This window comes from Cetorhinus maximus, chromosome 10, assembly GCF_964194155.1.
Source record: "Cetorhinus maximus chromosome 10, sCetMax3.hap1.1, whole genome shotgun sequence".
Taxonomy (NCBI): Eukaryota; Metazoa; Chordata; class Chondrichthyes; order Lamniformes; family Cetorhinidae; genus Cetorhinus; species Cetorhinus maximus.
This window is the reverse complement of record NC_135888.1, coordinates 38,469,865-38,493,044: the sequence shown is the minus strand read 5'-3', so window position 1 is coordinate 38,493,044 and position 23,180 is coordinate 38,469,865. Positions and strand designations below refer to the sequence as shown.

The following is a 23,180-nucleotide window of genomic DNA, read 5'->3' as shown; positions in this document are numbered from 1 at the left end:
GATAAGTCATGGTTTGACCTTTCAGCAGCGATGGATGGGACTTACAATAAGAATCAACAGTCTTTTGCAAACAAGTAGGACCAGTGCCATGTTTTGAGCAGCAAGTCTTTACACTGAGAGTTTGATACGCTGAGGGTGATACGGCTGATGAGGGAAAAAATAAAAACCACATCCTTCTACCCTAGCTGTCAGAAATTACCCGAAATGTATCCTGGAACCTGTAAGCAAGGTTGACTAAGCAGGCAAGTTTAAGCTAAGTAACAAATTAGTTACTGGGATAACAGCCTGTTGAATTATGTTAGTATGCTTTGACCACTATCGTGCAGCATAAAAACTTATTAATACCTTCATTGTTTTATTAATCAGAAGGAAAAATGTGCACTCATATATTATAGGAAGAGATTCAGTTGCCAGGTCTAAGATAATTGGCAAAAAGCCAACAGGGGAGATGTGGAGAATGTTTTTATACACAGCAAGTTATTATGAACTGTAATGCACTGCCTGAAAGCATGGTGGAAGCAGATTCAACAGTAACCTGCAAAAGGTAATCACATAGAAAAGGAAGAAAATTTGCAGGGCTTTAGGGGAAAGAGCTGGGCAGTGGGCCTAATTGGAGAGCTCATTCATAGAACTGACACAGCTAGGCCCAATGAGTCAAGGGATTCTATTAGGCCATGAAAGAGTTGTGTCAGCCTTACTTACTGCTGTTACTATGCTTGGGTCGGATTAGTCTGCTGGGGCCCCTTAAGCTTGGCTGGGTCAGAGTGAAGCTGAAAGTTGTGCCTGCATTGAGGAGACAGTTGGGTTATCACGCTCAATCAGGGAAATGTTTTGCTAGTGTGTGACATGTTAAGTTACCCCTTCTTAGCTACTTGAGAAAGAGCCCAGTGAGAAGGGAGGATATCTAGCTCATGTAATATTCCAGACAATATACCTGCCTGGTATCCACAGAGTTTGAGGAGCATTGCACATTCCCCTTTCTGATTATCAAATGTCCTGTTGCCACTTCTGTTGGAGGCAGGGTGTAACTTTCTCATAAGTTTAGCCCTGCAACTTGCACTGACAGCTGAAGTATTTTCACAATTCTTAAAGTAAAAATAAAACCATCATTTTATGTATTCAATAAAGCAATGATTTTAGAGTCAGAGTGTTAAGACACAGAAACTGGCCATTTTGGTGTGTTTCCTCCAGTAATCCATCATGTCCTGTACTTTGAGAGGTTGCCCCATGGTTTCACTGCTCTTCATGTTTTCCAGTTACTTTCACTGAAGTGTTCATTATTCTTCTCTCTGTAGGTGAAGAAGCACTTACCATGTACATGGACAAAAGCAAGTTAGATAGAAAGTCAGCAAACGCCAGTCAGAGTGTGGAGGCCCTCCATCAACTAGCCTCATCCTACTTCATTGATCGTGACGGGACCATGCGGCGACTTCATGAAATACAAATCTCTACTGGAGCAATCAAGGTACTTAGCTTCTACATTTTACAAGATAAATGAAACCCCTGTGGAACGGGTATGACAATAATCAGCCATTAGGGTCTCTGAGGTAGTAAAATCATCATGGACGGTAGCACAAATAGAGCGGTAACTAAGTGGTTGCTTGTTAGATGCCCCATCATCAGCCCTATTGGACAGGGCACATAAAAATAGTCAGTGTGATAATGCCCGTTGGGCACTATTGCCCAAAGGGAATTTATACCCTGAAGTGTGGTGTCAGGATTACTTTGAATGAGTTTGTGATTGTAGCATGGTCACTTGGATTTGTGTTATTGGGGTTGTGCTCTTGAGCCAGCAATTTCTGTGCAAATTCAAGTTGGGTGGTTTTGTAGCAATTCTATAAGCATCTGTATTACATTAGTTTGGAATTCAGACTGCTGTCCATTGTTATTTAGGCAGCTTCAGGGAGTATCAAGATGGTACAATGTCACAGGATGTTAGTATCTCAGGATTCATATCCAGTTTTCCAGATGATAGGAGAGGAAGAAAGAAACTTGGAAAAAGAGAGAATTGTTCTTGCATACTGTCAGCCTGAGAGAGGTTGGCTGGATGCCATTTCAATCAGGGATTCACTTGGCAGATTCATAATGTATAAAGGCTTTGTGTGTGGTCTGCGTTGTTCACACTCCACAGGCCACACACCATGTTAAGTGATGCCAATTGACCTGAAACTGAAATGTACCGGTAATTTACTCACCTGGTAACATCTTCCACAATTTACAAGCAGTTGTCATTCCTGGAATACTCACAAGGGAATATTCGGTTAATAAACTTAAAAGGTCAGGCCAGGTTAACAGCTAAACTGTACAACTGTGCTTCAGAGTCCACACAACCCGATGAACAACACCCTTGGAAATCAGCTTGTAGATTATTGAAAAGAAATATAAACATTGTCTTTAAATTTAAATTTCAGGATGCATAGTGACATCTGTGAGGTATTTGAAGTTTCCTGCTTTTCCACAACCTTGAAGGGCAGTATTGGCTTTCTTGGCATCTAGCCTGAATGAAGTTGAAGCCTCCTTTCAGTGATGCAAACATCTGCACCACAAAATATAAACATCTTTAATGCTCAATAGTATGGCCTGACTGACTGAAATTTCAGCTTTCCTTCCAAAAATATCTCTGACCCTAACAAAGTAAATGCAAATTAATAATTTTTAAGGTGATATATTTTGATTCGGCCTCTCAGCGATGTGGATCTGTAATTCCCATGGTTGGTACCCAGTCTGTGCCAAGTTGGCAAACTCCGATTCAGGTGCTCCTTGTGGGGAAGTGGTGCAATAAGGTTTTGAGTTCAGCCAGAGTTGAAATGCTGTTCCGTATGGGAAGTGTGCATGCTGAGAGCTAGTTGTTAATGTCTGACGTCAATAAGTGGATGGGGGTGGAGGGGGGGAGGTGGTGCTTTAGGTGGGTGGGGGGATGGAAAGGGGTCCAAAAAAAAAATGAATTTCTTTCTCCCTTTATGACATCTCTGATACTTTAAATAGACAATGATGTCTGAAGCGAAAAGTAATAAGAAAATCTTGCATTTAGATCCCGCCTTTCATGACCTCAGGACATCCCAAAGTACTTTACAGCCAACAAGATATTTTTTAAAGTGTAGTCCCAATAACACCAAGAACTTGAATAGAGTGCCTTTCACGTGATAATATGATCCAAGGCATTTTATTGGAGCGGATATCTGACAAAAAATCACACCAAGGAGACATTAGGACATGTGAACAAAAACTTGATCAAAGAAGTAGGTTTTAAGGGGAGCCATCAAGGAACAGAAAGTGAGGTGGAGGGGCAGGGAGGTTTCGAGAGGAAATTCCACAGCTCACCATTGCAGTGTAGTGTGATGGCATGAGTGTGATGCTTGCTTTCTAAAGTTCTGCTGGAATAGATGTTGGATACAAATGCAATGTCACCCCGTCAACAAGAGAAAGCTAATTGCCAGACATTGACCTTGAAGGATTTCCTCCATAATTCATGACTTTTCCCAGTGATTTTTCCCAAGCAATCCAACCCTTTAAATAATTACTGCTGGATACATAAGAACAAAGTTATTTAGAAAATGAAAGTGAGAAATGAGAGGATCTGTAACTGAGCAGCTCCTATGTCTCAATGTATCACTGCGTCTGACATGTTAAAAGCTTAAGCGTTGAGTAAATAGTTGACTTAAAAGCTTAACTCGGTGTAGATAATGAACAGTGATTGCGTGTTTTTTTTGGAGGGGGAATGTTGTCACTCAGCCACATTCAATGCATTGAAAATGAAGTTTTCCATTCGTGATAAGTATTGGAATATTGGGAGTGGTGGAAGTCTGAGATTGTCAGACATTGAGAAGTCAGACATTGCTGATGAAAAATTTGATATGTCATCATTGTGATTTTGTGCGAGACTCAAAATTAATTTACAAGCTGTACTGGTTGTGTAACTGTCTGCTAAATGGCTGTATTTTATTGCTTAACAAGAAAGAACTTTTCACATTATCAAAATCATTAACGTTTTACACATTAATTGAATAGATGAATGGTGCCCATAGCCTTCCTTCTCCTCACCATTGATATCCCACCCCCTCCAGTAGATAAGCTGCTCCATTTGAACTGTGATCTCAGACACAAGAACACAAGCGTTTTTGAACACTCGAGCCTGCTCTGCCATTCGATAAGATCATGACTGATCTGATTGTGGCCTCAACTCCACATTCCTGTCTGCCCCCCAATGACCCCTGGCTCCCTTGTCGATCAAAAATCTATCTAACTCAGCCTTGAAAATATTCAGTGACTCAGCCTCCACTGCTCTCTGGGGGAGAGAATTCCACAGACTGATGACCGTCTAAAATAAAACAAAAATCTCCTCATCTCAGTCTTAAGCGGGAGACCCTAATTTTTAAACCATGTCCTCTAGTCTAGACACCCCCACAAGGGCAAACATTCCCTCAGCATATACAAACTCAGAATGTGGTTGTCATGACAAGAAACCTTGGTGTGATCATCCCATTGGTAACGGCTATACTGTACTTATCACATTCAAGTAGCAAAAGTCTATCATTGAAACGTTTGAAACAATTGAAATAAATTTAACTCCACCAAATCATGATAGGTATTATTTTATGAGACATTCAGCTCTTGAGTTGATCCAACAGCCACAACTCACATTTATACAGACCCCTGACTTAGATAAATGTCCTAAGGCACTTCACCAAAGCAAAGTTAGACAAATATTGACACTGAGAAGGATATATTAGGACAGATAGCCTATAGTTTAATCAAAGAGATAGGTTTTAATAAGCATTTTAAATGCGAAATTTAGAACACTCATGATATTCCTGAATGTGGATATCTTGTAAATTCTCACATTAAAGGCATCATAAAATGAAGGCAACTTGGGTAAGTTACTAGAGAATGATTGGTGTCTATGGAAACATACCCAGGATGTCTCTTAATGGGCTGGATTTTGCATTGAGGGGTGGCCCTGCTCATCCCCACAGCTTAAAAGTCATGGAGGAGCTTAACTCCAGTTGGTTGGGAAGCTTTGAACCGATTTTACGGTCATCAGGCCCTTAATTGGCTCAGGGTGAGACTTATGCCCCATCTGGGAGGAAGTCCCGCCTCTGAGGGCCACCTGCCAATTGGATGGCCAACAGCTGTCATTGGGAGCAGTGGCCGCTGCTTGGACTGCAGGCAGTGCACCACACTGGTGTGTCATGGAAGCCAGATTCACAAGTAAGTGGGGGGTTTTGCTGTGGCCGGTTGTGCAGGCCCTCCTCAGAAGGTTGGAGGACTAGGCTCAGGGAGGGCCAGAGTGGGCCACATGCAAAGAGGGAATAAGGTTGGATTGGGACCCCTGGAGGCTCAAACAGGATGGGCGCCCCATTAGCCTGCCATAAGGCCTCGCCATATGGCCTTACGCCACCCAGCCAACCCCCTCCCCCCACCGGGCATCAGAGACAGCAGCAGGAGGATTAAATTGCCATTAATTGGCCACTTGGGCTTCAGTTGGCCCAAGGCTGGTGGACTGCCCACGCCTCATCGGCTGCTGGTAAAATATCAGCAGAGGTGGGTAGGTGATGGGCAATGTGCCACACCATGGTGCCCAAATTCATGCAGCCCACTCCCCTATGACCGACTGCCAGTCTGCTCCAGGGGGCTGTGTAAAATTCCACCCAACTTCTCCAGAAAAGGAAGGAAAGCAAGAAAGAAAGGAAAGAAAACACTGTCCAGTGATTTCAAGGCTCCTTGTGTCTTAGATTATTTATTTTTTAACCTTCAGATTTGTTCCTTGCATCAGTCTTGACTCAGTGGTAACATGCTTCCTCTAGCTTGGAAGATTGTGAGTTCAAGTCCCACTCCAAAGAGCTAAACAAACAATCTAGGCTGACATCTCAGTGGCACTGCACTTTCGGAAGCACAGTAATTTGGATGCAAAGTTCAACTAAACTCTGTCTGCCCTTTCAGATGCATGCAGAGGCTGGCAGAACCCTAAGCAAAGAAAAGCAAAGGAAGTCTGCAAAGATTCACACACGGTAGTTTATATTGTCACACATGTTTGATTTTGCCACACCTATTGTTGGATTAAAACTATTGCAGGGGGTTAATTAAAACCGAAAAATGGAAGACTGAAAGAAAGCACTAGTCAGACACGTTGGGCTCAGCTTTCTGCCTGCCCCTGCCAATTTTTCAATGCACCTGGAGAAAACTGCAGTGAACAGCAACTTGGGACAAGTTGGGCTTCTGCCTTCCTCCTGCGAGACAGCTGCAACAGCAGGGACCGTGTGGGACTGTATGTGACTAGGCACATGCTCGCTCAATGCAGGCAGGGCAAACGCAGTCTCCATAGGCAGAATTTTCACCTCGTTGGGCAGGCGTGGCGGGCAGGCGAAACAGTCCGCCACCCACAATTGGGCCCCAACCACGATTTCACGCTGGCTGGTCAATTAACAGCCAGCCCGCGTGAAACGCGTGCTGGGAGCCACAGCACTGCTGGGGTAGGGGCAGGAGGAGTGCGAGCGCTGAAGTTTGCGTGTGCACAGGGGTGCACTCACTAAAAGCTTCCTGAAGGCACAGAGCTGCCTCAGGGAGCTGAAGAATTTTGAAATGAAAAACGAAGAATCTACAAATAATATAAACGTGCCCCCACATGTGACATGTTAAAAATGAATTTTAGAAAACCCTTTTTTTTTATTCACTGCCCATGGATGAGGTTTCACAAAAAATGCAATGGCCGCCTATCCTGTTTGCCAGCTCACCAGCCATAAGGTTGGACAGGCAGTGAAAAATGCTGCTTAACTACCTGCTTAAGGGCCTTAATAGGCCTCTTAATTGTCGCTGGGCACGCTGCCAACTCTTGTGCATGCCTGCTGACCAAAACAAGTGCGCAATGTCGTCGGGACGCTCGCCCGATGGCATTGCGCGTGTCGGGCCTGCATCCACACGCTGAGCTAAAAACCCTGGCCCATGTTTTTTTCCCCTTTGCACTGCATAAACTGCTGGGTGCTGGGGAAGCCTATCGTGTCTCAACTTGCAATATCCAGAAGTTCACAAAGCGGCCTGAGGTTGGCCAAGAATGCCACTCAGCACAAACATGTTCAAGCACGAGCATGATTCTCCATTTATGTTTCAATAGGTAACTAGTTGGTCACCCCTTTCTACCAGATGCATCCAGGAAGGAGCACTCCTTCATTGAGGTCAAGGGCCATGCTCCTCATGTCTTAATGACCTTAGGACTGAAAACCGGCTAAATTCAGGGGTTGAGACCTAAGCAAAAATGCTCACCCCCTCATTTGACCAGTACAACCAACCAGCAGAAAGCTAGCGATGACATCTCTTTCTATTGGCACTTTCCCTCCACATGCCTCCTCCCAACCCCAGGTCAGAGGCATGCAGTTGAGTTGCCCTTAGTAATCACATGCACCTCCTGAACTGCTGATCACTGTCAAATCTCCAGTCCACAAAAGTTGCACAATCCTCTTCAATTCAGTCAGTGGCCACATTTTTAACGACGTTATGCCAGCTCAAAAGTACGCAGAAATGGCCAGTGGTCATCAAGTGAAAATGAAGTGTTGGGCAGACTTTTCCCAGCCCCAGAGGTGGCAGGCTTGGAGGCAAGGGACTGGGGTGGGGGCCATGGGCTTGGAAAATAGGGGGAAGCCACATCAGGATGGCTCCCCAACGCATTCTCACCACCAAGGAAGTTTCCCAGGGGCAGGTAGGAATTCCAATTGGCTTCCTGCACCACAGAGGCAGGCAGACAATTTAAATAATTAAGGCCACAATTAGGGGCCATTTAGAGGGCTTCTTGGCACTTTCCCAGCAGCGGAGCAGCCCCTGCCACGTGGGGAAGCCTGCAGAACCATGGAGGCGACCTCTCTGTGGATGTCCAGGGGACCTTCGGAGCCAGAAGCTCCATCCAACGACCTATTCAGAGGGGTTTACCCTCCGAGAGGAGGGGCCTGTGGTCCTCACTCCCACCCCCAAAAATAATGATTTATTTTTACACTTGTGAGGGAGCCCACCTCCCCCGGTGGATCTACCGAGACTCTAGACCTGCCAGCCCCCATGATTGGGCCATCAGCATCAGGACCCCACCCACTATCTTTAACTGGAATCTCCAGGAAAGTGGATCCCCCAGGTTAGGCTCCCAACAAGTGCAGTCTCGTGACTTCCATTTGGTCCCAACATCAGGGTAACAAAGGCCATGGGAAAATCCTGCCCCTTGATTGTGGTATCATTATCCACTGAGCAAGCAGGAAACTTCCGTAGAGACGGAAAAGATTTTAAGGCAAAGGCTGTGACTTTATGGGCCCGGCTGCTGTCGGGATCTTCCAGTCCCACTAAAAGACAGTAGACTTTTCGCTGGCCCGGTCAGCCAGGGCAAGGCCGGAAAATCCAGGCCAGAGTCTTCAGGCTTCTTTATTGAGGAACACCTGGGTGGACCAAGAAAATCTTAATATTGTCAGGATCTTTACAACACCAAGAACAGCAACTTGTACTTATATAGCACCTTTAGCATAATAACACATCTCTAGGCATTTCACAGAGGCTTTACAAAACAAATATGACACCAAATCACATAAGGAGATATTAGGGGCAGGCGACCAAAAGGAGTGTGCCAATTTAGAGACAGTTGTGGGATCAAGAGAGGTGGTGAAGCTGGATGTCATCAGTGTACATGTTACTTTTTATTATTCATTCATGGGATGTTGGCGTCGCTGGCTAGCATTTATTGCCCATCCCTAATTGCCCTTTTTCAGAGCTAACCACATTGCTGTGGGTCTGGAGTCACATGTAGCAGGTAAGGACAGCAGATTTCCTTCCCTAAAGGGCATGAGTGAAGCAGATGGGTTTTTAACGACAATCAACAATGATTTCATGGTCATCATTAGACTTTTAGTTCCAGATTTTTATTGGATTCAAATTCCATCATCTGCCATGGCAGGATTCGAACCCTGGTCCCCAGAGCCTTACCCTGGGTTGCTGGATTGCTAGTCCAGCGAGTATACCACTATGCCATCGCCATTGGAAATTGAAATTGTGCTTTTGAATGAAGTCGTCATGGGGCAGCATATAGGTGAGGAATAGGACATTAGACATAACTGTAAGAAGCCAATGATAGGAACATAGGAACAGGAGTAGGCCATTTAGCTCATTGAGCCTGCTCCGCCTTTCAACCAGATCATGGCTTATCATCTACCTCAATGCCGCTTTCCCGCACTATCTCTGTATCCCTTGATGTCATTAGTCTCCAGAAATCTATCAATGCCTGTTTTGAACATGCTCAATGATTGAGCTTCCACAGCCCTCTGGGGTAGAGAATATCAAAGGTTCACCACCCTCTGAGTGCAGAAAATCCTCCTCACCTCAGTCTTAAATACTATTTGGCTTCCTAATTCCCTGCTGCACCTGCATGCTAACTTTTAGTGATTCATAAGGACACCCGGGTCCCTTTGGATGCCTGCACGTTCTAACCTCTCACTATTTAAGACATATTCTGCCTTTCTGTTTATTTTACCAAAGTGAATAACTTCATACTTACTCACATTATATTCCACCCACCGTATTCTAGCCATTTCACTTTGCCTGTCCAAGTCCTCTTGAAGCCTCCTTGCATTCTCCTCACAACTCACATTCCCACCCAGTTTGGTGTCATCAGCAAATTTGGAAATATTACAATTGGTCCCTAGATCCAAATCATTTATATAGACTGCGAACAGTTGTGGGCCTAGCACTGATTCTTGTGGTACCCCACTAGTAACAGCCTGCCATCCTGAGAATGATCTGCTTATTCCTGTCTGTTAACCAATTCTCAGTCCTTATTAGTATATTTCCCCCAATCCCATGCACTCTAATTTTATTTACTAACCTCCTGTGCGGGACCTTATGGCAATTCTCTAGCTATGACTAGATAGATAAAAAGGAAAACAGGCCAGTGCAATCCCAGCCAGCTGGGTGATGACAGAGAGGTGTTAGAGAGGGATGGTGTGATCCCCTATGTCAAAGCTGCATTCAAGTTGGGAAGAATGAGGAAGCAGAGTTTGCCTTTATTGTCACACTCACGCAGGTTATCATGTCTGTCTCTAATAAGAGCAGAAGCAGAAACCTGATTAGGGGAACTCAGACATGGAGTTCCAAGAAAGGTGGGCCCAAATTTAAGAGACAGCAATGTGCTCAAGGACTTTAGAGAGAAAAGGGGGATTCGAGGTGGGCAGTAGTTGCAAGGATGGTGGGGTGACAGGTTGTCTTTTTGAAGGGGGGATAATGGCAGATTTGAAAGCAAGAGAGAGAGAGAGAACTATTGACGATATCAGCAACTAACATGGGATGAAAAGGGAAGTTGGATAGTCAGTGGTTTTGTGGAAATAGGGTTGAGAGAGGAGGAGGTGAGTTTCATGAAGAAGATGAGCTTGAAGGGGGCATAAGGGGAAAATAGAGAAAGCTACAAGTTTTTGCCTATGTCAGGAGGGAGCCTTAGAGGAGGTTTGGCCGGGTGGACTAGTGGAAGGGAGGGACCTGGCAGAGGCAACTGATCGCATTGTCTTGATCTTATTGACAAAGAAAGCTATGAGCTCCTTGCATCTGTTGTTTGAGGTGGGAGTGGAGGAGACAGAGGAGAGGACACAGATTGCAGTAGAGAAAATAAGCCAGGTGTTATCTTTTCATTCCAGAGTGATCCAGAACAGTGAGCAGTTTTCACAAACAGGAACAGGACCTAATGTCTCCAGTCAGATCTGGCGGTAAATAGCTAAACCAGTTGTCTGTCATATCCTTTCAAGCTTGCATCCCATTCACTTAAGGGAATGGAGATGAGGGCTGTACTAGGGGTAACAGTCAGGGTAAGAGAGAGAGTAATAGTTTTAATGGAAGTGAGGACATTGAAGGTTGAGCAGATCTGTAACTCAGAAATGTTCTGGTGAATGGAGGCTAGGTAGCTGAGATTTTGAGAATGCAGTTGTAAGTCCATTGGGAGAGAGTATTTTTTTTCCAGAGGTGGATACAGAAGGAAGCAGGGTTTGCAGGGGGAAGCAGGGTGTGAATGGAAAGCGATACAAGAAACTGATCAAAAATGACCATATCTGTGATTGACACAGCGTGGGTAACAAGGCCATTTGAGAAGGTGAATATGGGCTGGGGAGTGAAGTATTTTCTCACTTCTGAACAATTAAGAATACACCCACGCACACAGCTATCTGCTTCTGAATCCCAACTTCCTAGGTAAAGAACTAAGGTTCCTTTATTCTACACCAGACAGCAATACATCCAGGAGTTAGCACACCCTACTGTCCTTTACAAAGGTTTTTTTATATAACAGTTCTTTTCAACTAAAATTTCCTTTTGCAAAAAAGCATAAACATTAAAAACAGACATCACACCTCCTCCCCCTTTAGCCAGGAACAAATTGGCCAGGCGGTTTGCAGATTCGCTTTGGTCTAGAGAGGAGTGTTCACTTAGGTATTTCAGTTTATTTGCTTAGAAATGGAAGATTCTGCTGTTCCACTTATTTCTGTTCAGGTTCAACAGTTGCAGCTACAGGTGCTACAGGTTTGTCAGTTGAATCAAGTCGGGTTTCACCAAGTGGAGCAGATGTTTCCCAGAAATCTTTCACTGTGACTGGAAACCCCTGGGAATTTAGTTCCTTGGATTTGGCTTCTCTAATCTGGTCAGTGTGTCTCTTCCAGATTCCACAGGAAGATTCAACATCATAGGTCAGTGGTCCTTAATGCTTGATGATTCTTCCCAGGAGCCACTTTGGTGTTCCACAATAATTTCGGACCCAAACAGACAGATCCAAATTAAACTCATGAGCTTGTTTACTTGTGTCATGTGGCTTTTTCTGATCAAGTTGCCTTGAACCAATCTTTCCTTTCAAATCTGGACACAGCAAATCCATTCTGGTACACGGTTGTCTTCCAAACATCAGCTCAGTAGGAGATACACCTATTGTTGAATGTGGAGTGTTACAATACATCATCAAAAAGTTCTTCAGCTTCAACTTCCAAACTGTTTGCACCCTCCCCTTCAATATGGCCGCTTTGAGTGTCTGGACAAAGTGCTCCATTTCACCATTTGAGGATGGGTGATAAGACGAGATGAGAATCTTCTTGATCCCATTGTTTTTCAGGAATGTTTAAAATTCACATGATGTGAACTGTGTGCTATTGTCATACACAATCTGCTCCGGCAATCCAAAAGTAGTGAACACATTCCGGAGAGCATCAATGGACTTTGTTGAAGTAGTCAACTTCATGGGAATATCATGAGGCTACTTTGTGCGGGCATCCACCACAATCAGGAACGCATGTCCAAGAAGTGATCCACATGAAGTCTCTGCCGTGGGTGGCCAGGCCAAGCACACGGATGTAACGGAGCAGGTGCAGGAGAAGTCTTCATTTCTTGGCATGGAAGGCAATCGCTGACCATGCCTTTGGCGTCTTTATCCAGGTGTGACCACCATACATGTAGACGAGCTAATGCTTTCATTTTGAAGATTCCCATGTGAGAGATGAAGTTCTCCTAACACCTGTGCTTGGAATTTTGGAGGAATAACAACTCTGATTCCCCATAACAAACAACCATCTTGCAGAGTCAGCTCAAATCTATGCAGGTAGTAAGGCTTAAGCCCAGTAGTCACTTCTTGAGGTACACACCAACCCTTCTGTGTGTACAGGTAAACTTTGGAGAGCACAGCATCCCTCTGCATTTCAACTCGAAATTGATCCGCTTTAACAGGTAACATGTCTATTTGGTTCACGTTGAAAGCAGTGACTTCACTCTGGGTTGTGCAGCTGTGGTGTACCGGAAGTCTGGAAAGTACGCCGTATTTCCATGATTCTCAGTAGAGTGAAATGTAATTTTGTGCTGGTAAGCAGGTAAGGTCAGTGCCCACCTTTGTGGGTGTGCAGTGGCAAGTGTTGGGATTTGTGACGTCAGGCTAAGTAACTAGGTCAAAGGTTTCTGGTCTGCAATTAACGTGAATTTACGCCCGTACAAATATTGGTGGAACTTCTTGACTCCATAGATTAGTCCAAGAGCTTCCTTCTCAATTTGTGCACAATTTTGTTCTGCCTTAGACAATGCACATGAGGCGTATGCAATGGACCCTTCACTGCCATGTGAAATGTGTGGGAGATGACAGCTCCAACACCATATCCAGATGCATCACAAGCCAGGCTGATAGGTAACTTTTCAATGAAATGTGTCACTTTAGCAGAACTGAGCTCTTGCTTGAGTTCCTTGAAACTTTCCTGACAGGCTTGTGACCAATCCCATTTTGCAATCTTCTTCAGCAGATTATTCAGTGATGCTGCCTTGGTAGCCAAACCGGAAATGAACCTGCCGTAGTAATTCACAAGTCCCAAAAATGAACGAAGCTCCTTAACATTTTTGGGCTGTGGTGCATTCACAACTGCCTCCACCTTTCTGGGTGAGGTTGAGAGGCCAGTTTCGTCCATCACGTGTCCCAGGCACTCCACTGAGGGCTTCAGGAACAAGCATTTGGATTTCTTACAGCGGATGCCGTATTTTTCCAATCTATGCAGGATCCTGCCTAGGTTCTCTAAATGAGTTGGGAGGATTTTCCTGTGATGAGCATGTCGTCTTGGAAGCAGGTTACACCAGGGAGGCCCTACAGTATTTTGCGAATGGCCTGGTGGAATGAGGCTGGTGATAACACGATTCCAAATGGTAGTCGTTTGTATTGATATGGACCTCTGTGTGTGCCGATAGTTGTATACTTCCTGGAATCTTCACTCAGCTGTATTTGCAAAAATGCCCGTGATAGGTCAAGCTTTGTGAATAATTCACCTCCATTGAGAGCAGCAAACAGATCCTCAATTTTTGGTAGCGGGTACTGATGCACTTCTAGGAAAGGATTAATGACAAGCCAGCAGATAAAAGCTTTAAAGAGCTTGTGGATGTTTTGAAAATAGAAGTAATGGGTTCGGATCAGGAGCAGCAGCCAAAGTGCACATGTGAATAAACACAGAAAAAACTTAAATTACATAATGTGGTATGAATTAGGATGCAAATTTCCTTGTACTGAATGGGGAATAGAGAGGAGACAATAGGGGAATTAATAATGGGAAACAAGGAAATAGCAGAGATTTTGAGAAAGTATTTTGTATCTGTCTTCACAGTTAGACACACAAAAGCATCCTAAGAAAAGTTTTTAAAAAATCAAGAGGCGGAAGGGAGGGAAGTACTTAAACAATCACGATCACTAGAGAAAAAGTACTTGGAAAACTAATGGGACTATAGGTTGACAAACTCCCTAGACCTGATGGTCTGCATCCTAGGGTCTTAAAAGAAATGCCTACAATGATAGTGATTGCATTGGTTGTAATCTTCCAGAATTGCCTAGATTCTGGAAAGGCTCCTGCAGATTGGAAAACTGTAAATGTAACACTTTTCTATTCAAGAAAGGAGGGAGGTAGAAGTCAGGAAACCATAGACCAGTTAGTGCATCATCTGCCATTGGGAAAATGCTACAATCTATTATTGAGGTAATAGCAAGCCATTTCAAAAATCAAGCAAAGTCAGCATGGCTTTGTGAAAGGGAGATTGTGTTTGACAAATTTATTAGAGTTCTTTGAAGACGGAGTAAGCAGAGTGGCTAAAGGGGAATCAGTAGATGTGGCCTACTTGGATTTCCAAAAGGCATTCAACAAGGTGCCACATAAAAGCTTACTGCATAAGGTCAGAACTTATGGTGTTAGGGGTGATTTGGTAGCATAAATAGAGGTGTAAAAATTTGGACATGATTAAAATTTAGGTCTGTTGTTATCTAGTCAATGTAACTTTATGTCCCAAATTTGCAATTTATATGGGTCTCACTGAGCTGATCCACAAGATTGTCTCCATCACTTGATTCTATCAGGTGCAGTGAATCAAAGTGGAATTTATTAAACGAGAATGGTAAATATACTTAACAAAAGGCAATGGAGACAGCATGAATAAACCCTGAAAGGCCACGGATGCTCTGAGTACTGGCAGCACAGCCAAAGTCTTTGTCTTTTTCCTAATTGATGTTGAGTTGTGTCTCAGGAGAATTGCCACCTTGTGCGACGGTGTGCAAATGATACCTTGAAACCTTCAATATTTATCCCTAATCCTGAGGGTCCATGTGTCATATTTGGACATAGCTTGTATTAACCCTTTCAACTGGTTAGGAGTGAGGTCACCAGCTTTATCCCCACCTACATGGCTCAAGTCTCGTAACCAGTGACTGAAAACAGATGTTTATTCTTTGTACTCAGTGCTATCTCAAGATCTTACATGAATTAGAAGTACAAATGACATTCCCATAAACCATGTTGCATCTTTATCACAATATATAGCTATTTGGCCTTCTCAAATTGTGTTCATATGCAGCAGAAACTAATCATGCATGTCCTGACAGCCATTAGTACCAGATGGTAAGTGATGTATCTCATCATGAAGCAGGAAAGATGAGCAAAGAAGATGTCTTAAATGACTTATACTATTGATACCATTAAATGATCAATGTGTTAGAAGTCTACTCTAATTAAGGGGTACGTGTGTTGCACTAGCCATTATCACTGTAGGGAGGGATTCATGCTGAGGGCAAAACAGTTATTCTTTTAAAAAGGCCTTGAGCTAGTTCTTAGTGTAACTTTAAAACAAAGGGGTGCTATGAGTATCATAAAAAAATTAGGCACCTAACTTTTATCAGTAAGACAGTTCTTCACGTTACTGACAGCCTTGAGTTGTCTTAAACTGTTTCATAGTAAATTGCTGGCAGTGTGGTTAATATGAGATCTCAAAATGCTAGTCCCAATTCTTACAAAATCCTACAATTAGTAGACTATCACAATCTTACAATATTGCTAACTAACTGGAAACAGAGAGTTGGGATAAATGGAATATTTTCAGCCTGGCAAACTGTGATGAATGGGTGTCATAGGAATCAGTGCTGTGACCTCAGCTCAGATGCCGCAGATTCATCTGTCCATGACAGTATCGGTAGCAGTGACTACCACAAAGTCATTGTGGAGATGAAGTCCCGCCTTCACAGTGAGTATACCCTCCATCATGTTGTGTAGCACTACCGCTGTTCTAAATGGGATAGATTTTGAACAGATCTAGCAACTCAAGACTGGGCATCCATGAGGTGCTGTGGGCCATCAGCAGCAGCATAATTGGACTCGAACAAAATCAGTAACCTCATTGCCTGGCATATCCTCCACTCTACCATTACCATCAAGCCAGGGGATCAACCATGGTTCAATGAAGAGTGCAGGAGGGCATACCAGGAGCAGCACCAGGCATACCTAAAAATGAGGTATCCACCTGGCAAAGCTACAACACAGGACTGCTTGCATGCGAAACAGCATAAGCAGCAAGTGATAGACAGAGCTAAGCTCTGCAGTCCTGGCACATCCAGTCATGAATGGTGGTGGACAATTAAACAACTCACTGGAGGAGGAGGCTCCACAAATATCCCCATCCTCAGTGATGGAGGAGCCCAGCACATCAGTGCAAAAGATAAGGCTGAAGAATTTGCTGCAATATTCAGCCAGAAATGCCGAGTGGATGATCCATCTCGGCTTCCTCCAGAAGTCCTCAACATCACAGATGCCATGTTTCAGCCAATTCAATTCACTCCACATGATATCAGGAAATGGCTGAAGGCACTGGATACTGCAAAGGCTATGGGCCCTGACAATATTCCCGCAATAGTACCGAAGACCTGTGCTTCCGAACTTGTCGTGCCCCTAGCTAAGCTGTTCCAGCACAGCAACAACACTGGCATCTATGCGGCTATGTGGAAAATTGCCCAGGTATGCCCTGTACACAAAAACAGGACAATTCCAACCCATCCAATTACTGCCCCTTCAGTCTACTCTCCACCATCAGTAAAGTAATGGAAGGGGTCATCAACAGTGCCATCAAGCGGCACTTGCTAAGCAATAACCTGATCACTGATGCCCAATTTGGGTTCCGCCAGGGCCACTCAGCTCCTGACCTCATTATAGCCTTGATTCAAACATGGACAAAAGAACTGAACTCCTGAGGTGAGGTGAGAGTGACTGCCCTTGACGTCAAGCAGGCAAGTGTGGCAACAAGGAGCCCTAGCGAAACTGGAGTCAATGGGAATCAGGGGGAAAATGCTCCATTGGTTGGAGTCATACCTAGCACAAAGGAAGATGATTGCGATTGTTGGAGGTCAGTCATCTCAGCTCTAGGACATCACTGCATGAGTTCCTCAGGGTAGTGTCCTAGGACCAACCATCTTCAGCTGCTTCATCAATGACCTTCCTTCCATCATAAGGTCAGAAGTGGGGATGTTCGCTGATGATTGCACAATGTTCAGCACCATTCGCGACTCCTCCGATACTGAGGCAGTCCATGTCCAAATGCAGTAAGACCTGGACAATATCCAGGCTTGGGCTGACAAGTGGCAAGTAACATTCGTGCCACACAAATGTCAGGCAATGACCATCTCCAACAAGGGAGAATCCAATCATCACCCCTTGATGTTCAATGGCATTACCATCACTGAATCCCCCACTATCAACATCCTGGGGGGTTACCAATGACCAGAAACTGAACTGGACTAGCCATATAAATACTGTGGCTACAAGAGCAGGTCAGAGGCTTGGAATCATGTGATGTGTAACTCTCCTCCTGACTCCCCAAAGCCTGTCCACCATCTACATGGCAAAAGTCAAGAGTGTGATGGAATACTCCCCACTTGCTTGGATGAGTGCAGCTCCCACAGCACTCAAGAAGCTTGACACTGTCCAAAGAAAAGCAGCCTACTTGATTGGCACCACATCCACAACCATTCACTCCCTCTACCACCAACGCACAGTAGCAGCAGTGTGTACCATCTGCAAGATGCACTGCAGGAATTCATCAAAGCTTTTTTGACAGCACCTTCCAAACCCATGACCACTGTCATCTAGAATGACAAAGGCAGCAGATAGCTGGGAACGCCACCACCTGGAAGTTCCCCTCCAAATCCCACTCACCCTCCTGACTTGGAAATATATCGCTGATCCTTCATTGTCACTGGGTCAAAATCCTGGAACTCCCTTCCTAACAGCACTGTGGGTGTACCTACACGACATGGACTGTGGCAGTTCAAGAAGGCAGCTCACCACCACCTTCTCAAGGGCATCTAGGGATGGGCAACAAAATGCTGGCCCAGCCAGCAAAGCCCACATCCTGTGAATGAATAAAAAAATACTATTTACAATCTATATTAATGACTTAGATGAAGGGTATGACTGTATTATAGCCAAATTTGCTGATATTACAAAGATAGATATGAAAGCAAGTTGCTCGGAGGATACAATGTCTGAAAGGAGAAAGGATGGATTAAGTGAGTGGGCAAAAATGTGTCAAATGGAGTATAATGTGGGAAAATGTGAAGTTGTCAGCTTTGGCAAGAAGAATACAAAAGCAGCATATTATTTAAATGGAGAGAGACTCCAGAATGCGGTGGTGCAGAAGGATCTGGGTCTCCTTGTAGATGAATCACAAAAAGTACAGCAAGTAATTAGGAAGGCAAATGGGCTTTATTGTAAAGGGAATGTAATATAAATGTAGAGAAGTTGTGCTACAACTACTGGACTCTATAGGGTGACCACACCTAGAGTACGTGTACAATTTTGGCCTCTTTACTTAAGGAGGGTTAGATTAACATTGGAAGCAGTTCAGAGAGGGTTCAGTAGGCTGATTGCTAGGACGAAGGCATCATGTTGGGGGGAAAGGTTGAGCAAGTTGGGCCTATGCTCATTGGAGTTCAGAAGAATGAGAAGTAATATTATTGAAACATTTAAGATTCTGAGGGGGCTTGACAGGGAGATGTTGAGAGGATGTTTCCCCCCGTGGGAGAATCTAGGACTAGAGGGCACAGTTTCAAAATAAGGAGTCTTCCATTTAAGGTGGAGATAAGAAAGAATTTCTTCTCTCAATGGGCCATTAGTCTTTGGAGTTCTTTTCCACAGAAAGCAGTGGACATTGGTTCATTAAATATATTCCAGGCTCAGTTGACAGATTTTGAATCAGGGAGAAAAGGGTTATAGAGGACAGGCAGGAAAGTGGACTTAATACCACAATCAGTCTAGCCAAGATCTTATTGAAAGGCAGAGCAGGCTCAGTGGGCCGAATGGCCTACCCCTACTCCTGTTTCTTAGGATATTATGATATGAGAGAGCCCAGAGTTAAAGTCATAAATTCCGTAGTGGGTCGCAGGTAAGACAGGTCAGGAAAACAGGTTGGACAATTTGAAATTCATTTTCTCAAATGTAATAAAATCATTAAGAGGTCTCAACATGCCTCAGTTTCCCCCATGACACAGAGTGGGATGACAAAAATTGTTAAATTGAATCTGTTCACATGTTTGCATTGCAATTAATAAAAATGCAAAAGATGATTGAGATTGGCAGATAGGCAATCCTGAAGCAGACGCAATCCATTTTAACTTCTCCTGCTGCTCATCCACACTGCCTGTGAGAGCTGAGCCTCAGCTAATGGTGGACAATCCGCACGTGACTTGATTCACAGATTTAGGTGGGCGCAGCGTAGATTTTACAGCACAAAGCAATGCCTCGGGTAGCAAAAGACCAAGAGCAACATTAACACAGAATGCACTGCTCCGGCAACGCTGTGTTGATAAAGCAAATGCTTTTGACAGGACATATTGCTGCTTTAAATATGCATCTTTGATATGCTACAGATGGACCATCAGTGTTCCTGATAATTAAACAGCCAAGGGGAATTACAATATGTTTTTAATTAACGGGTGAGTGCTGATGAGGAATGACCACATCAAAGAAATTGGCTTGGTGGAGTTTCTGAGTCTGACACTGAGCGACGGTAGAAATATCATCAGCAGAAAGGCAGCCATCAACCCACCTGGTTCAGCATGTATGCAGATCCCAATGTGCATATTAGTCCACCTCCCTTTTGCCCTGCTCAGCTCAGCTCCTCATGATCTCTGGGTAGAATGCCACCGGCCTCGCTGCATTACTGTACTGTTTCACTCCATGGCAGTGTGGGAACCTCTGAATTCAGTAGACCACCCCGTCCATCACCAATTGTACCAGGCCTCTGCCAATAGCTTAAGCTGAAGAAAACTGAAGAAGCCATTTGAAGGCACCACATCGAGATGCATTTTCTCCTCCCCGCCTCCTACAAGTCAGGTGTGCTGTGACATGATGCCATGTGCACCAAAAGTCCTCTGCTACCACATTTAGCTCACCAATCTAGACCGCCAGATGTTGTCAGATTTCTTCAAGATGGGGAACAGCTAAGAATTAGGAAAGGTGTTCTTTATAACAAATTAAATAAAACAAATCCTTTTGGATTTCTAAGTTTCATTTTTGATTTCAAAACCTGGGAGAAAATCAGCTGGGGTAAAAATTAACTCCAAAAACCTAATTTGCAGAAAATCAATTGAGAAAATCATAGCAAATATTCAATGGATTAAAGCCTGTCTTGCATCCATACACAAGAGATTCAGCAACTGTATTCTAGGTAAGCCACTCACAGAGCACAGAACAGTGCCAGAACACTAAGTGTGAGGTAAATAATAATTTATAATTGGGGTGAGATAGTGCAGAAAGAACGATAACTTTTAGTTTTTAAAAAAACTGTTTAGGTTAATAGAACTTTGGGCAAGAACAGAAAGTTTTTTCCGAGTCACTAATCCTTTCCTTTATGGACCCAAGCACAAAGCAACACCTGCATTATGTAGGTGAGACATAACTTTGCCTCTTTGAAGCTTTATAGCTTCATTCCCCTGCCCTCCAGCATATAATAAAATTGTTTTATTATGTGGGAAATAGCCGATAATGAATTGCAAAAAATATTCAGATAACCTCATGATGTGGCAGAAAGAAAACATTAATAAATAGGATTGGAAGGTGGCCAAGTGGGCTGCAAGTTTTTTATTAAAAAATGTAAATTTAGTTTCCATGCACATTAATTATTACTGGTGGAGGAGGAGAGACAATCACATCAGACCAAATACATCTGTCACTGCTGCAACACCATAAAACAAAATTCAGTTCAAAAATCCATTGACAGAATTTGTTGCTGATCACTCTTGTCTAATGTATTTGTGGCATCTTCACACTTATTGACTAATGTATTGTCATGCATCACACTCTGCAGTGATGACATCTGTTTTCCAGTGTTAAAACCCAGATTTATTTTTGGAGAAGCTGCAGGAATTTTGCCAATCCAACAATGATGGAACTTGTATAAAAAATGGCTTAAATGATCCCCAGGGACAGAAAAGCTAAGTTGGGCCTTGTCCGCATCTATGGACTTCAAGAAGAACAAGTCCTAAATGCAACCATTTACCTCAGCAGGAGAGTTATCCAAGTGTATACCAATGGAAATAAAACCCAATATTATTCATACATTGAACACTCAAGTATAACGCAAAACGTTCTGTTTATAATCATTTATCTAACACTGCATTTATGTTTCATTCAGAAATAGAGTTTGCAATCATGAGGATGGCAAATGGTATGAAAAATCCAACAGCATTTTGTCCTTGAGGTTACCTTCAGAAGAGCTCATGACTGGTTATTCAGTGTGTGTGTGGGTGGAAGGTGGGCAGTTGTTTCAGTTGGATTTTTCTGCACATCAACGTTGGTGAAATTTGTGCCAAGGAATTGAAGACTTTTTCACTTTAGCAGCATCCAGCATTGCCAGGTCCAAAGATATTTGTATGGAAACAGGAGCCAAAGTGATAAGTAAAGAGGTTTCCTGAAGCATTCAGATGTTCCACAGGATACAGTGATTTTGATTGCAAAGGAGGGTAGATTTGAACAGTGGAGATGTGAGAACAGTTAAGTTTTCTGATATTTTTCCAAATGACTCTTACCAACAGGGGATATTTATGCAGCCTGTCCCTTTCAAAAGTTAAAATAGGTAAGGAGTGCTCACTATGCAGTCTGAAGTAGTTTGTGGAAATAATAGATGTGATGGCTAAATAACCTTATTTGCTTGAATTCTTAGCACTGGAGTAAGTCTCACACAAAACTACATACAATGTGCCTAAGTCAATCATTCAGAAAACTACCCCAAATTTAATATTGTGATATCCCATTGCCCACACCATCCATTTGGATGTACAGCGTGAGTAAGAAGTCCCTCGGGTGCTAATTTATACCAGATTATCAGTGAATATTGTGCTAGCGGCAAATGTCCAGGAGGTACTGAGACTGAATCTGAGATCTGATCTGTATCTTAATTTCATGTAGCTCAATTAAAATCTTGTGAGAGTGGAAATCCAATCAATCGGTGGTGGATTTAGACACAGGTCCCATAGGTGAAAAACAAACTTGACCCATCTTCCATCATCTTGGTCGCTTATCAGTGCTGCTGTTGTCTGTACCTTGATTCATTATGCAATTAACTCTCCCCTGCTACTTATACTCAGCCCAATGTATTTTAATTATTTATAAGGAAAGTACCAACAGTAATTGAAATTTATTTTCAATTGTAATTGAAATTCCTTCATTTTACTCTGCATTTGGCAAGTCTGCTTAACTCAACTACCATTTTACCTTCTTGCCGTTGCTGTTTGGCCTCTGCTGTGTGAGATATGGTTGCTGTTGTACCCAGCATATAATGCCAACAGGCTGTGGTTTACAAATGTTGCATCTGCTGAAAATCTCAACCATACATGAGTATTTGTTTGTATTTGTTCAGCTATCTGGACATGAAAAACACTTTCTACAACCTGACAGCAAAGGTAGAAAATAATTTATTATTGGCTGAATATGTACTTTGCAGTTACATCATAACATAAATGCTTATCACTTTACTTGGAGTCACACAGTGTGTTTCACTGTGGTTCGAGTCTTTTGGCACTTGGTCAAGTCTGTAGTATGTCTTTATTTTGGTAATTTCGATGTGTGTTTCAAGGCAGATGCGTGTATCTTAATATTCAAACAGCATTGACACACTTTGAATTCAGAGCTGGTGAAATATATCATCTGAAACCTTTTGTCAAGCAATTACCATTTAAAATAATTTCCAGGTATTTGCTCCATATCTACTTTCAATGTCAGCAAAATGTTTTGAGAATGAAAGCAAAGAGCAAGAAAGAAAATTATTTAACACTTCATCTTGTGTCTCAGAAACGTCCTAAAGTGCATCACAAAAGGTGAATTGGTTTGAAGTGCAATCACTGTTGATTGTTGGTGAACTGAGTG

The 23,180-nt window shown here is 43.3% G+C and overlaps 1 protein-coding gene across 1 annotated transcript in view; it reads left to right on the top strand.

Annotated features, from left to right (window-relative positions):
* brinp1 (bone morphogenetic protein/retinoic acid inducible neural-specific 1) overlaps positions 1-23,180 on the top strand; it is a 370,433-nt gene that overhangs the window by 261,510 nt on the left and 85,743 nt on the right. The window contains exon 4 of the mRNA XM_078550337.1: positions 1,296-1,465. Within this exon, the coding sequence (XP_078406463.1) occupies positions 1,296-1,465 (170 nt within the window). The remainder of the gene's footprint in view (positions 1-1,295; positions 1,466-23,180) is intronic.